Source organism: Geotrypetes seraphini, chromosome 11, assembly GCF_902459505.1.
Source record: "Geotrypetes seraphini chromosome 11, aGeoSer1.1, whole genome shotgun sequence".
NCBI lineage: Eukaryota > Metazoa > Chordata > Amphibia > Gymnophiona > Dermophiidae > Geotrypetes > Geotrypetes seraphini.
In genome coordinates this window covers 60,610,209-60,623,131 of record NC_047094.1, presented here as the reverse complement: position 1 = coordinate 60,623,131, position 12,923 = coordinate 60,610,209, and the positions used below count along the sequence as shown (strand labels likewise).

At 45.8% G+C, this 12,923-nt stretch overlaps 1 protein-coding gene across 2 annotated transcripts in view; it reads right to left on the bottom strand.

Moving 5' to 3' along the window:
- The window catches only part of C11H16orf96 (chromosome 11 C16orf96 homolog), a 214,308-nt gene extending 202,953 nt beyond the window's left edge, over positions 1–11,355 (bottom strand). For both annotated transcript variants that reach the window (XM_033914529.1, XM_033914532.1), the window contains exon 1: positions 10,815–11,355. In XM_033914529.1, coding sequence (XP_033770420.1) covers positions 10,815–11,234 — 420 coding nt within the window. In that variant the 5' untranslated portion in view covers positions 11,235–11,355. The remainder of the gene's footprint in view (positions 1–10,814) is intronic.
- Between the last annotated feature and the right edge of the window lie 1,568 nt (positions 11,356–12,923).

Sequence of the window (12,923 nt, the reverse complement as noted above, 5' to 3'; positions counted from 1 at the left end):
GGGGTGTCCAACCTTTTGGCTTCCCTGGGCCGCATCGGCTGAAAAAAAAAATTTCTGGGGCCGCACAAACATTAACACTAGCCGATGAGCAAAAAAAAGGTTGAGCAGGTCCCAAATCTGCAATCACTAATATAGAAGATGTATATATCTAATAATAAACCTTCATTAAAGGGACACTGTGGAGAGGAACCCAAAAAAGCAGTAATACTTACCCTGACTGAGTGATCCTCCACGTACACCACTGACAGTGGGAGCAGCCAAAGGCTTCCGCATCCCCACTCTGATGAGTAGGGATGCATGCTCCTGGTTCTCCTATTCACTTCTATTACAGCTACGGTGAGTCTCTTCAGAGGTGAGCCTCATCAGAGCGGGGATGCTGAATCAGCTGTCAGCAGCGCACATGGAGGATCGTTTAATCAGGGTAAATATTACTGCTTTTCTGGGCCTCCCACTTTGAGCTTAGACTCCCTCAAAATGAATATCTCCCCTGCTGTAGCTAGTAGGGATCCCCAAGCCTCACCAACTGACAGCCACCTCCTCCCTCTCCAACTTCCCAAGTTCTACAGCTGGCAGCAATATTGCAGAGCTGCCTCCTTCCCCCCTTGGCTTTCATGTATGCATGACAATGTAGTTCTTCCCCCTCCACCCTAATGTTTCATGTTGTATTTTGTCTATGTTTAAAGATTTTATCTTTTTATTCAATTTTGTTCTTGTTTACCCAATATTAATATTTTATGTACATCGCTTAGAAATTATTGATAGGCGATTGATCAAATAATGAATAAACTTGAAACTTGAAACTTGAAAGCAGTGGCAGCTTGAGGATATTGCCATTGGCTGCAAAGCTTGGAGCGTTTGAGTTGCCAGACTGGAGGAAGATGTCTTCAATTGGCAGGGCTTGGGAATCCCCACTAACTCAAGTACTGTATTTATAAATTGCACTCAGGTGGGGAGAAACTTTGGTGCCCATCCATTAATTTGGGGCACCAGTCCCTTCCCCAAATCAGCTGTATATGACTACACCACTGAATACAAAAAAATAATTGTGATGCACATATCCCAAAGCTAACATATTCCAGTTAATAAATTCAAAATAAAACCATTTTTTCTACCTTGTTGTCTGGATGTTTTGTTTTTCCATCATCTTGGTCCCAGTTTCTCTTTCTGCTTTTTCTCTATCTTCAACTAATTCTCTTTCCAGTGTCTCCTGTCCATTTTTTTTCTTCTCTTCTGTCATTCCATTTCCTTCTTATGCCTATCTCCAACGTATTGATTTTTCCCCTTTCAGCTTTCTTAACTTTTTCTTTTCTCCCTCTGTCCATTCAAATCTTGCCTTCTTTCTCACCCTTCTTCTTTTTAAATGTTCAGCTACCTCTCAATTCTCCATCTTCCCTCAGTCCCTAGCTTTCCCATATCACTCCTTTCCCAGCCTCCTATTCCCTTCTATCTACTCTCCATTACCACATTTCTACCACTGTACTCACTGCTCTCTCACTCATCTTGTCATCTCCCTTTTGACCTCATCCACATGGCTCATCACTTTCAGAATCCCCCTCCCTCAGTCCACAGATCAGGCTATAACTCCCTGTCCCTCTCTCCACTGGTCAGGCTATAATTCCCTGTCCCTTTCTTTCAATCCCCTAGCATCATCTTATCCCAGCTCTCTTCTCTCCTGCCCTTCCATGTTCCATCTCTCCTCCTCTATCTCCATGGTCCAACATTTTGCTCCCTCTCTTTTTTGTTTTTCTTCTTCTCTCCCCCCTTGATACTGAACAATGAAATGGAGAGAAAAAAGAAAGATGCTGCATCTCTCTGCCTTCCATCCTCTGCCTTCCATCCACAGGTCTAACATTTCTCCCTACCTCCCATCCCTAGAACCAACTTCTCTCCCTTTCTCTTCCCAACTGCCCTCCATCCCATCTTTCCCCCTGTCTGCCTGCCTCCCTTCCCCAGGTCCACCTTTCTCTTGCCAACAGTTCTCCCTTCAAGTATGTCTTTCCCTCTTCCTTCACACCACCCCAGATTCAACTTCTCTCCCTTCAGACCATTGCCCACCATCTCTCTGTCCTGTTTCTGGCCCCATAAGCTCTCCCCCCAGGCCCAATCTGGCACTTCTTTTAATACTCCCCCCCCCAAAAAAAAAAAAAACAACAACAACATCCAGGAGACTTTCTCAGCCCAGCATGTTCTCCCCCTTCTCTCCACGCCCTTGCATCTCTACCTCACTCCTCTACCACCACCATGTCCAGTAATTCTCTCTGTCTCCGTCCCTCCTCTCTCTGCCCAACAGTTCTCCTTTTTCTTTATCTCCCCAATTGAACCATCTCTTTCCTTCTCTCAGACACCCAATTCTCCCTTTCTATTATCTCCCTCACCTCTGCATTTCTTTCCCTCATTCCCTCCATTCTTCCATCTTATGGCTCATGCTCCCCTCTATCTTTCCCTTCATTCTGTGTCCTAAGTTCATGCCCCTCCCTCCTTCCTTCCATCATTTTTCCTAAGTTTGTGCTCCCTCCCTCTCAAGTCTTCACAAGTCTCACGCCCTTCTCCCTTTCTCCCTTCTGGGTCGCGGGTGTTTACCTTTTTCCTGCTCCCTCCTCTGTCTTGCAGCGTTTCCTCAAAGCCGCTGGCAGTGGCTCCCACGTGCCTCCCGCGGCTGATCTGGAAGCGTTCCCTCAACACGCCAGTCTCCCTTTCTCCCTTCTGGGATGTGGCTGTTTACCTTTTTCCTGCTCCCTCCTCCGTCTTGCAGTGTTTCCTCAAAGCCGTGGGCGTCGGCTCCCACGTGCCTCCCGCGGCTGATCTGGAAGTGTTCCCTCAACACGCCAGTCTCCCTTTCTCCCTTCTGGGTCATGGCTGTTTACCTTTTTCCTACTCCCTCCTCCGTCTTGCAGCATTCACTGAAAGCCGTGGGCAGCGGCTCCTACGTGCCTCCTGTGGCTGATCTGGAAGCGTTCCCTCTGACGTCACAACATCAGAGGGAATGCTTCCAGATCAGCCATAGGAGGCACGTGGAGCCGCTGCCTGCAGATTTCAGGGAGGAGGGAGCCGGCAAGACGTTAAACAGCTGGGGGCGGCAGAGGAAAACACCGAGCACGAGTGGGGCTGCACAAAATTCTTCACGGGGCTGCATGCGGCCCGCAGGCCACGGGTTGGACACCCCTGATATAGACTGTTTTCAGTCCAATTCTTTATATGTGAGTTTGCAAACCATTGGACCCCTGAGGAAGGTGTGTTCACTGAAACACAGACCATGTAGGGTTCGGTTGGATTTTCATCACTGTATTTTTTATCATTGTACTTTTTTAATTGAATTTTCATGTTTTTATATGTCAGTGTTTAATAAATTATCTCCAGAACATCTGTATCCACAGTTTTTTGTTTTTGTTTTCATCGGTGGATTGTTTTCATTGTAGATTATTGGGTCTCCCCATTTTTCTTTGTTGTGTTCCATACTAATTACAGTCCTTCACATAGTGGTGGGAACTATTCCAGTCAAAGGTTTGGATTTAGATGCAACTATTAGCCTTTTCAAATCCAAATTCAAGGCAAGTTACAATCAGATACAGCAGGCAGTCCACTGCCCCATAGAGCTTAAAATCATACATCCTGGATAGCGATCCAAGATGGCCGCACGCTGGAAGTACTGAGGAATGCTCCTCAAAGTCCAACTGATTCCAAGGAAAATTTTGGGGAGTGAGATCACTACCTACCAGAGATGCCGAAGAGACGTGGCCGGAGTGCCGCTGCTGCCTCGCGGCACACCAGAGGAATCTCTGCCGGCACCACAGACAAGCTGCTGAGGAGGATGCAAAGTGCCCTGTTGGCGTCGGCAGTTGGCCCGCTGGAGATGCTGGGAGTAGGCGGGACTGCGGTGACTCTCCTTGGGCCAGATACTACCCTTAGCCCTGATGCAAGAGCACCGCCTTTGCAGCCTCGGACCATAAGCTCTCCATGGAGTGGAGAGACCCCGCAGACTGAATTGTCTCCCCCTCTGGAGGCAAGCATTGTAACACCAGAGAGCCTGCGAGATGGGGAATTTCGGCAGGAAAGCCCCATCATGGAGACGGAGGCAATATCATCACTGAGTGAAGGACATGCCCAGAAGGGAAAGTGGCAAGCAGATTCAACTGACAGTAAGCATTTTTTCACTAAGCAAGAAAAAATTCTTATAACTAAACCTGCTGAAGTGACCCTGGAATCATTATAGGACCTTGTGGCTAACTTTGGTAAACAAGATGAAAAAGATTTATCAATCTGTAGATTTGCCCCATCTCTTTAGACTTCTTCTCCCCAAGGATCAGGTGAGTTAGCCAATTCCTTTTCATCTTGATTATCTTTTGGATTTTATTGGCTACGATCCAATTAGGGTTTTTTACTAGTAACTTTGGTAAAGCCATAAGTCCCCATTTTCAATACATAGAAGGGAAACTAATTGAACAAACAAAAGAGATAAAAGAACTTAAAACTGATATGGTTTCTTCTAAAGTAACTATTGGAAAAGTGGAACAGGACTTGGTATCTTTTAAAAATATTCAAGAGACATTAATTAAAGATAATACAAATCTTAGGAGAAAAATTGAGTCTTTGGAAAACAACGCTCGTGGTAATAACCTAAAATTGATTAATTTCCCAAGGGTCGCTATGGTGTCCCCAAGAGAAATGATTAAACGATATCTACAAGAAATACTGGGAATATTGGAGGAATGCTTACCTCCATTCTCTCAGGTTTATTACTTGCCTACAAAAAATCAAGTTCAACGTCAAGTGATTAATAACCAGGCGGTATTAGATGTATCAACCTTTCTTGAGACATCAGATAAAGAAATGGCAATTCCAGCGGCATTAATCTTAACGGTGGTTCTTCAGCCAGACAAAGCATGGATTTTGAGACTATTCTTCAGACAAAACAGACAAAAATAATTTCTTGGACTTAAAATTCAGATGTTTCCCGATCTCTCACGTGAGACGCAGAAGCGCCGATGTGAATTTTTTCTTTTGAAGCCAGGTGTTTTAGCTTTAGGAGCTAAATTCTATTTAAGGCACCCTTGCAAGTGTATAATGTATCACCGTGAAATTAAGTATGTTTTCTTTGAACCTTTTCAGTTAACTAACTTCTTGGCATTATTCCATTTGGAGGAAGAACATCATTAGCTCTTTAGATTAATTTAGGCATTAGCTCTCAGCCCTATAGCTTTATATCCTTGACTATTTACTTAATTTTATTGCATTTTTATTAATCTTGAATCCTTTTGTAGGACTTGAGTAAAGTTAAACATATATATGTCTTTTTTCTTTTTTGTCAGTTGTAATGTCAATCTTGATGGAATTTGTTCTTATGTTTAACTTCTTTCTGTACAAGTTATTATGCTTGATATAAGTTTGAAAATGATATAAATAAATAAATAAAAATCATACATCCTGATATCAGCCCACAGCAGTCAGCTATTTTAAATCCATACTGGGTTGTTAGACCTAATCCAGGCACCAGCAATTAATATCCAGGTCATGTACAGCTACTAAAGGTTATCTGAATTAGCTGTTATTTAGACTGGAATCCAGAAAACTAAGCAGGTAAAGTTAGGACAGTGGACTGAAAATTTGCACTTAAGTCCCTGCTCCACCCTAAGCCCACCTCCAGACTGCCTGGTACTAATTAAATAGTAGACTGACACTAATTAAATAGCAGACAAACAAACTCAAGTTAATAAGGAAAAAATAGAAATCACTCCATCATCCCATTGTCTACAATGATTAATCCATTCTTTGTAGACCATCTCGTTGGTTACCTCCGGTTCCTCCTAGTCCCCATCTTACAACATTCAGAGATATGGTATTAAGAGAAACAAATAAAGTGTTAAAAAAGAAAAAAGATTTATCAACCATATAATTTAACCAAAGAAGAACATCTGGCTCTGAGGGCACTTAAGTCTAACCCTCATATAAGAATATGTAGAACCGAGAAGGGAGGAGCGGTTGTATTAAACATGACCTATTATAGAACTGAAGTCAACAGACAGCTTTTGACAGCATCAGATTATTTAGAATTGGGTTTGGATCCTGCTGACAGTCTGAGGATAATTATTAAATAACTCACTGCCAGGGGTCTCTCAGAAGGTTTCCTCACCAAGCGTGAACATCAGTTTTTGAACACAGATAATCCCAGGGTACCTGTTTTCTACATCCTGCCAAAGTCCATAAGACTTTGCATTCTCCTCCTGGACAACCTATAGTTTCCAGTAAAGGTTTGATTTTGGAACCCTTGTCTTGCTTTGTTGATGTTCATCTTCAACCTCTAGTAGTAAAAGGCTTTTCATATTTGAGGGATTCTGCTCATTTTTTTGACCAGATTGAAAGAGATCACTGAAGTGGCCTCCATCACTTTTCTTGTTATTCTTGATGTGAGGTCTCTATATACTGTTATTCCTCAAGCAGAGGCCATTTCATAATTGAGGAATTCTTACATATATCTAGTGGTTCTTGAAGGATTTTGGTTTGGAAACAGTTTTTTCCAGCAAGTTTCAAGAGTGGCCTTGGGAGCCACGATGGCTCCCTCAATAGCCAACCTGTTCATGCAAAAGTTTGAAGGCTTGTGGATTAAACAAAATCCTTTTTCTCAATATATAGCCCTTTGGCTCAGATTTATTGATGACATTTTCATGGCATGGACGGGTTCCAGAGAAGTACTGGATGATTTTTATAATTGGTTGAATATGAGACACAATAGTATTAAATTTGAAATATCTTTTCATCTAGTTTCTATCTCATTTTTAGATGTCCAGATATATGAGAAGCAATCAGTTTGATACATTCATATTTTGCAAGAAACACTTTTTTAGAGTTTTCCAGTAATCAGTCCTTGAATCTTAAAGTAGTCTGCCAATCTCCCAATTCCTTAGGTATCACAGAATCTGCTCTGACATATCTGAATACAAGAGACAGAGTAGTATACTTTCTTGCCGTTTGAAATAGCGAGGCTATTTTCTATCAGACATTAAGAAAGCATACAACAGAGCCAAAAATATTGATAGGGATTTGCTATTTATCCCTAATGAACGGGGACAGAATCCTCAAGCCATTACCGTATATTCACGCAGATAACGCGCACCCGTGTATAACGCGCACACGGGTATAGCGCACAGAAACCACGATTTTATGTATAAAAACTTTTGTATACCGCGCTCACGGGTATAACGCGCATGCTGCCCGACTGTCCTTTCGCCCGCCCCGACTCTCCTCTGGCCACCCCGACTCTCCTTTCGCCCTCCCCGACTCTCCGTGCGCTGTCCCGACTCTCCGTTTACCCACCCTGCCCTGCCCTGCCCCCCCCCCCGGCAGGACCGCTCGCACCCCCACCCCGAACGACCGCTCGCACACGTTCCCACCCGCACCCGCATCCACGATCGGAGCAAGAGGGAGCCCAAGCCCTCTTGCCCGGCCGACTCCCCGACAATATCGGGCCAGGAGGGAGCCCAAACCCTCCTGGCCACGGCGACCCCCTACCCCCACCCCGCACTACATTACAGGCAGGAGGGATCCCAGGCCCTCCTGCCCTCGACGCAAACCCCCCTCCCTCCAACAACCGCCCCCCCCAAGAACCTCCGACCGCCCCCCCAGCCGACCCACGACCCCCCTGGCCGACCCCCACGACACCCCCACCCCCCTTCCCCATACCTTTGTGTAGTTGGGACAGACGGGAGCCAAAACCGCCTGTCCGGCAGGCAGCCAACGATGGAATGAGGCCGGATTGGCCCATCCGTCCCAAAGCTCCGCCTACTGGTGGGGCCTAAGGCGCGTGGGCCAATCAGAATAGGCCCTGGAGCCTTAGGTCCCACCTGGGGGCGCGGCCTGAGGCACATGGTCGGGTTGGGCCCATGTGCCTCAGGCCGCGCCCCCAGGTGGGACCTAAGGCTCCAGGGCCTATTCTGATTGGCCCAAGCGCCTTAGGCCCCACCAGTAGGCGGAGCTTTGGGATGGATGGGCCAATCCGGCCTCATTCCGTTGTTGGCTGCCTGCCGGACAGGCGGTTTTGGCTCCCGTCTGTCCCAACTACACAAAGGTACGGGGAAGGGGGGTGGGGGTGTCGTGGGGGTCGGCCAGGGGGGTCGCGGGTCGGCCGGGGGGGCGGTCGGAGGTTCTTGGGGGGGGCGGTCGTTGGAGGGAGGGGGGGTTGCGTCGAGGGCAGGGGGGCCTGGGATCCCTCCTGCCCGTAATGTAGTGCGGGGTGGGGGTAGGGGGTCGCCGTGGCCAGGAGGGTTTGGGCTCCCTCCTGGCCCGATATTGTCGGGGAGTCGGCCGGGCAAGAGGGCTTGGGCTCCCTCTTGCTCCAATCATGGATGCGGGTGGGAGCGCATGCGAGCGGTCGTTCGGGGTGGGGGTACGAGCGGTCCTGCTGGGGGGGGTGAATCAGGCGTCGGGCGGGGTGGGAACTATGTAGAAAAACTTTTGTATACCGCGCTCACCCGTATAACGCGCGAGGGGTATGCGCGGTAGGTAAAAACGCGTATAACGCGCGCGTTATATGCGTGAAAATACGGTACATGTATTTTGCAATATTCTCCCATTGTGAAAAAGATAGTGCATATTGTAAGACATCAATGGGAAATTTTGAAACATGATCATGCTTTTGAGGATTCCTTCCTTAGATTGGCATACATGCATCAAAGGAATTTAAAGGAGATACTGAGCCCCTCTGATACCGACACAGCAGCACAGCATTTACCAACTGATGCAACAGGGGGGCATAAAAAGTGTAATTCCTGCCAGATCTGCGATATCACCTTTAAATTCGAGAAACATTATTTTCACCCCCTCATAGGAAACTGTTTTTTTTGTCCTTCATAAGACATCGTGCACCACAACCCATGTGGTTTATCTACTGATTTGCCCTTAAAACCAGGATCACAGAACACAAAAGTTGTTTGAATACCAACAAATTGCAGGCACCAATTGTAGCACACTGTCTTGAACGCGATCACAGTTTTAAAGATTTGAAATGCTGTGTGGTAGATTTCATACCTGAGCACACACAAAATAGGAAACAGTGTTTGCTGCAACGGGAGTTGTTCTGGATACAAATCTTAGGAAAGTGAAGAGCTGGCAGGTTTAAACGTGAGGATGGACTGGAGTCAATTACACTTCTCCCTCCGTATTTCAGTTTCCCTCCGTATTCACGGTTTCGATTATTCACGGTTTTTAGCTTGCTGACTTCTCCCTCCCCCCCCCCCCATTACATCAGCTTGCATAGAGAAATCTCTGATTCCAAGCATTTACAGAGAAAATAGCTGATTCCCAGCACTTTCTTCACCATGTTTTGCCTCTCCTTCAGGAACAGGCCAGGTCTCCTACCATGTTATTTGCGGTTTCACCATGTTTACAATGGTTTTTAATAGAAAACAGTGAATAACATATGAAAAAGTTATTCATGGTTTTTCTGTATTCGCAGGTCCCTATCACAGCGAATACGGAGGGAGAAGTGTAGTTTGATTGTTTTTTAGGGGTTCCCGCGGGTTTTTTAAAATTTTCTGAATCGGTGAAGGCGCATATTCAACTTGTACATCCATTGGTCAGTGATTTGGTGTATCTCAAACTTAAAGGGTGGAGCTACCCGTGGCCATGTCTGTGAAGCTGCTTGGATGCTGAAGAGAATAGAATGCACGAATGAGTAAGCCAGCACAATGAGAAAATAATTTACCTTATCTGGGTCTTCTGGGATTTCAAACATTAACAATAAATATGCTCATATTTCATGAGAGAGTTCTTACATCCTGAAATAGCCTATCTTGGCGAAACACAGGCCTTTGTCGTCGATGTGAGAAGAACTCTACATTAGGATAAGTATTCCTTTTATCTCATTTTGATTGGACGAAAATAGAAATGCGTGATTTGTTCAGTTGTTAATCACTGTTCTATGGGCTTTTTTACATCTTGCAGCATGTCTCTGTCAGAGATAGGGATTTTCTAACACTCGTAGCTGCTGCCTAAAGAGTGTGTGATTTGTGATTTAAGGGAGTTGTATGACTAATTAAATAGTGCCAAGGTAGGCACAGCTAATATTCTGTGACAGTGTCCGGTGCTGCTGAATATCAGAGGCAGAGCTGGCCTAGTTGATTTAATTGAGTAGGAAGCTCTCCTGTCTGGTTAAATCATTTTGAATATCTATCCCTAAATTTATACCCAAGACATAGCCAAGAAACTTGCCCACAGATAAAAGAAACATCAGAAGGAGATTTAGGATTTGAATCCTATCTTGTAGCCCACTGACCTTATCATTAGGCTACACTCCTAGAAATAGGAAGCAGCTCTCCTAGTTAATCTAAGAGGTAAAGCCAACTCCTTTCTAGTCTATCACACTCCATATTTCATGGTTAGTGCACAGATATCATTAAAAGAATGTTCATTATGTGGCAAAACACAGACTCTCTGTTGGTTTCCAGTGGAGCATTCCCTGTGGTTAGTGCACAGATATCATTAAAAGAATGTTCATTATGTGGCAAAACACAAGACTCTCTGTTGGTTTCCAGTGGAGCATTACCTGTCCTTCATGTTCTGAAGAGGCAGAATTGAATGTTCAGCAAACTGATTAGTCTATATTGGTGCCTCCAGCCTCTATCATTTTTGTCCTGATAGAGCTCTGAAGGAGTCAGGTGGTGGTACAGCACTCAGAAAGAGATTCAAAATACCCTCAGAGTGCGCAAAAACAGCAGTAGGCAAATGTGGATGAGAAGCAGGTCCAGGGCAGCAAATCTAGGTCCAATCACAGCATGCCAGCATGGTGCCCTAAAGAATAAGGAATGAGAAGGGAAGGGGCTTACCTTTGTAACTCCAGCCTCATTCATTTCAGCCTTCTTCTGAAGCTGCATCATCTGCCACATGTCCTCCACAGGTTTGCTGAAAGACACGCTCTGTTCCAGCAACTTTTCAGAGGTGGGCAGTTCGTCCAGGATGGACAGCTTCCTCTCCAGGGTGGAGACTCTGTCCTGCATCTGATGGAAGACAGAGGTGCTTTTGTCAAAGGGTTTCCCCTCCTGTGCCTTGGAATAAACCAGGGTGGATGCAGACGGCTTGAAGAACTCTTCTTCATCAGGTGAGATGGCCCTCCTCACTTCCGATATCTTGAAGTGCTCAAGAAGGCCGTGCAAGAATATGTGCAAGACATTGAAATTGACGGAGCCTAGCTCTGGGGTGCCCAGGGCTAGATTCACTAGCTCTGCGAAGGACAGAGACAGGCTCATGGTGCTTGTCCTAGCAGGACCAGTGGGGGTTGCTGGAGACGGTGCCGAGGCGGCAGAGGCAGCAAGTTAAAGTGCCTCTACCATCCTATCCGGGAGCGTGTGTATGCGCGCCGGTCGCTTCTTCTCCCCACGAGTGCGCTCGCGCTCAGAAAGTTTCTGCCCGTTGCTAGGCGACGTAAGAACGCCTTGAAATGACAGGACACGGGCAGCTTCGGCACGTCTCCCGGTTACCATTCAGACACCCCGCCCCGCGGGCACGCGCCGCTATGCTGCGGCCTCTACCACTGAAATGTGCGGGACGGCGGGGGGCAATTGTGGGCTTTGAGGCCTACCTCACAAGGGGAAGCGGGTTTAGTTGTACTGGCGGGGCACAGGGCTGAGGCTTCGTTGGCCTAGATATTTCTGATTCAGGGTGAGCTTTCATCTTTCTGAAATCATCAGCCTTAAGAGTACAGCTCATAAAAATAAACGTGCCAGCTGCTCGGCGAATATTGGCACGCGAGAGGAAAGCGTGTTGCCCCTGTATACAGATATGTATAACCGTATACCTACAATCGCAACTTTTTAAGCTCAAAACAAATTGCCCCTGGGCATAATGAAGGAGTTGGGAATGCTCAAGAATCCTCAGTACTGCACCTATGCTACAAGCTAGGAAAGGTGTATACGGAGGATACTAGCATTGGTTGTCACAGAGATGTCCCACGTTCGGACCTGCCCCCTCTCCTCCTCGTTAAGTTCTTCACATCTTCAGCGAAGACCACATACAGTATATGTATGTTTGCCAAGGCAATACTGCACTTTTTGTCTATATGGGAAATGCAAGTCCTTACCTTTTAGCAGGGGCCACCCCTCAGTAGTACTCGTATCTATCAGGGCTTCTGAGGGTATTTTGTAGTTGCACTTTTTTCCAACCCAGCTATGAAAATAAATTATAAAGGAGGTGTCTGTCAGCAAAAATAACTTTCTGAACATGTAATGTGCATGGGGGGGGGGGGGGGGGGGGGACACATCAAGTTTAAAAATTACCCAGATTGGATCAGGGGTTTCTGAGAAATAACCCCCCCCCCCCTACATACACACACACACACAAGAAAAGAGACCTATGCATTTCTATGGGGAAGCTGTTCCAGTCTCTACAACATAAACTGAAACATAGCAGGCAGGGAATTGCTCCTTTCAGACTGCCTCTCCCCTCTTCTGTGTCACAAATAGGCACAAAGAGATACAGACATATATGCACACACATACACCACCAAGATACACATAACACAGACATACAAATGTATATATGTAGATATACAGTACACTCAAGCTACTATGGTAGGCTTCCAGATTTACTTAACAGCATTGTGGTGTTGAAATGTGAAAGAAAACTTCCAGAATCCAGTTCCATTACAGAGGCCAACAAAAAAACATTTTTTTTGGTGCCTTTGGTTTTTTTGACTAGTTCCTGGGGTTATTTGGAGTTAGTTGGGGTGTGACGAGGTCAGTGAACATTGGAGGAGTGTGTGAGGGTCTTTACTTTGTTTCTGCAGCCAGTCTTGTTTACTCATTTCATCAGACAAATGGGTAAAGATCTGGCAGTAAAATTGGAGGCAGATTCCAAATATTCAAAGGAGTATATGGAAACTTTGGATATCAAGCATCCTTCTAAAGAACTACTCAAACTTCATTTGCATGGTATCCTGA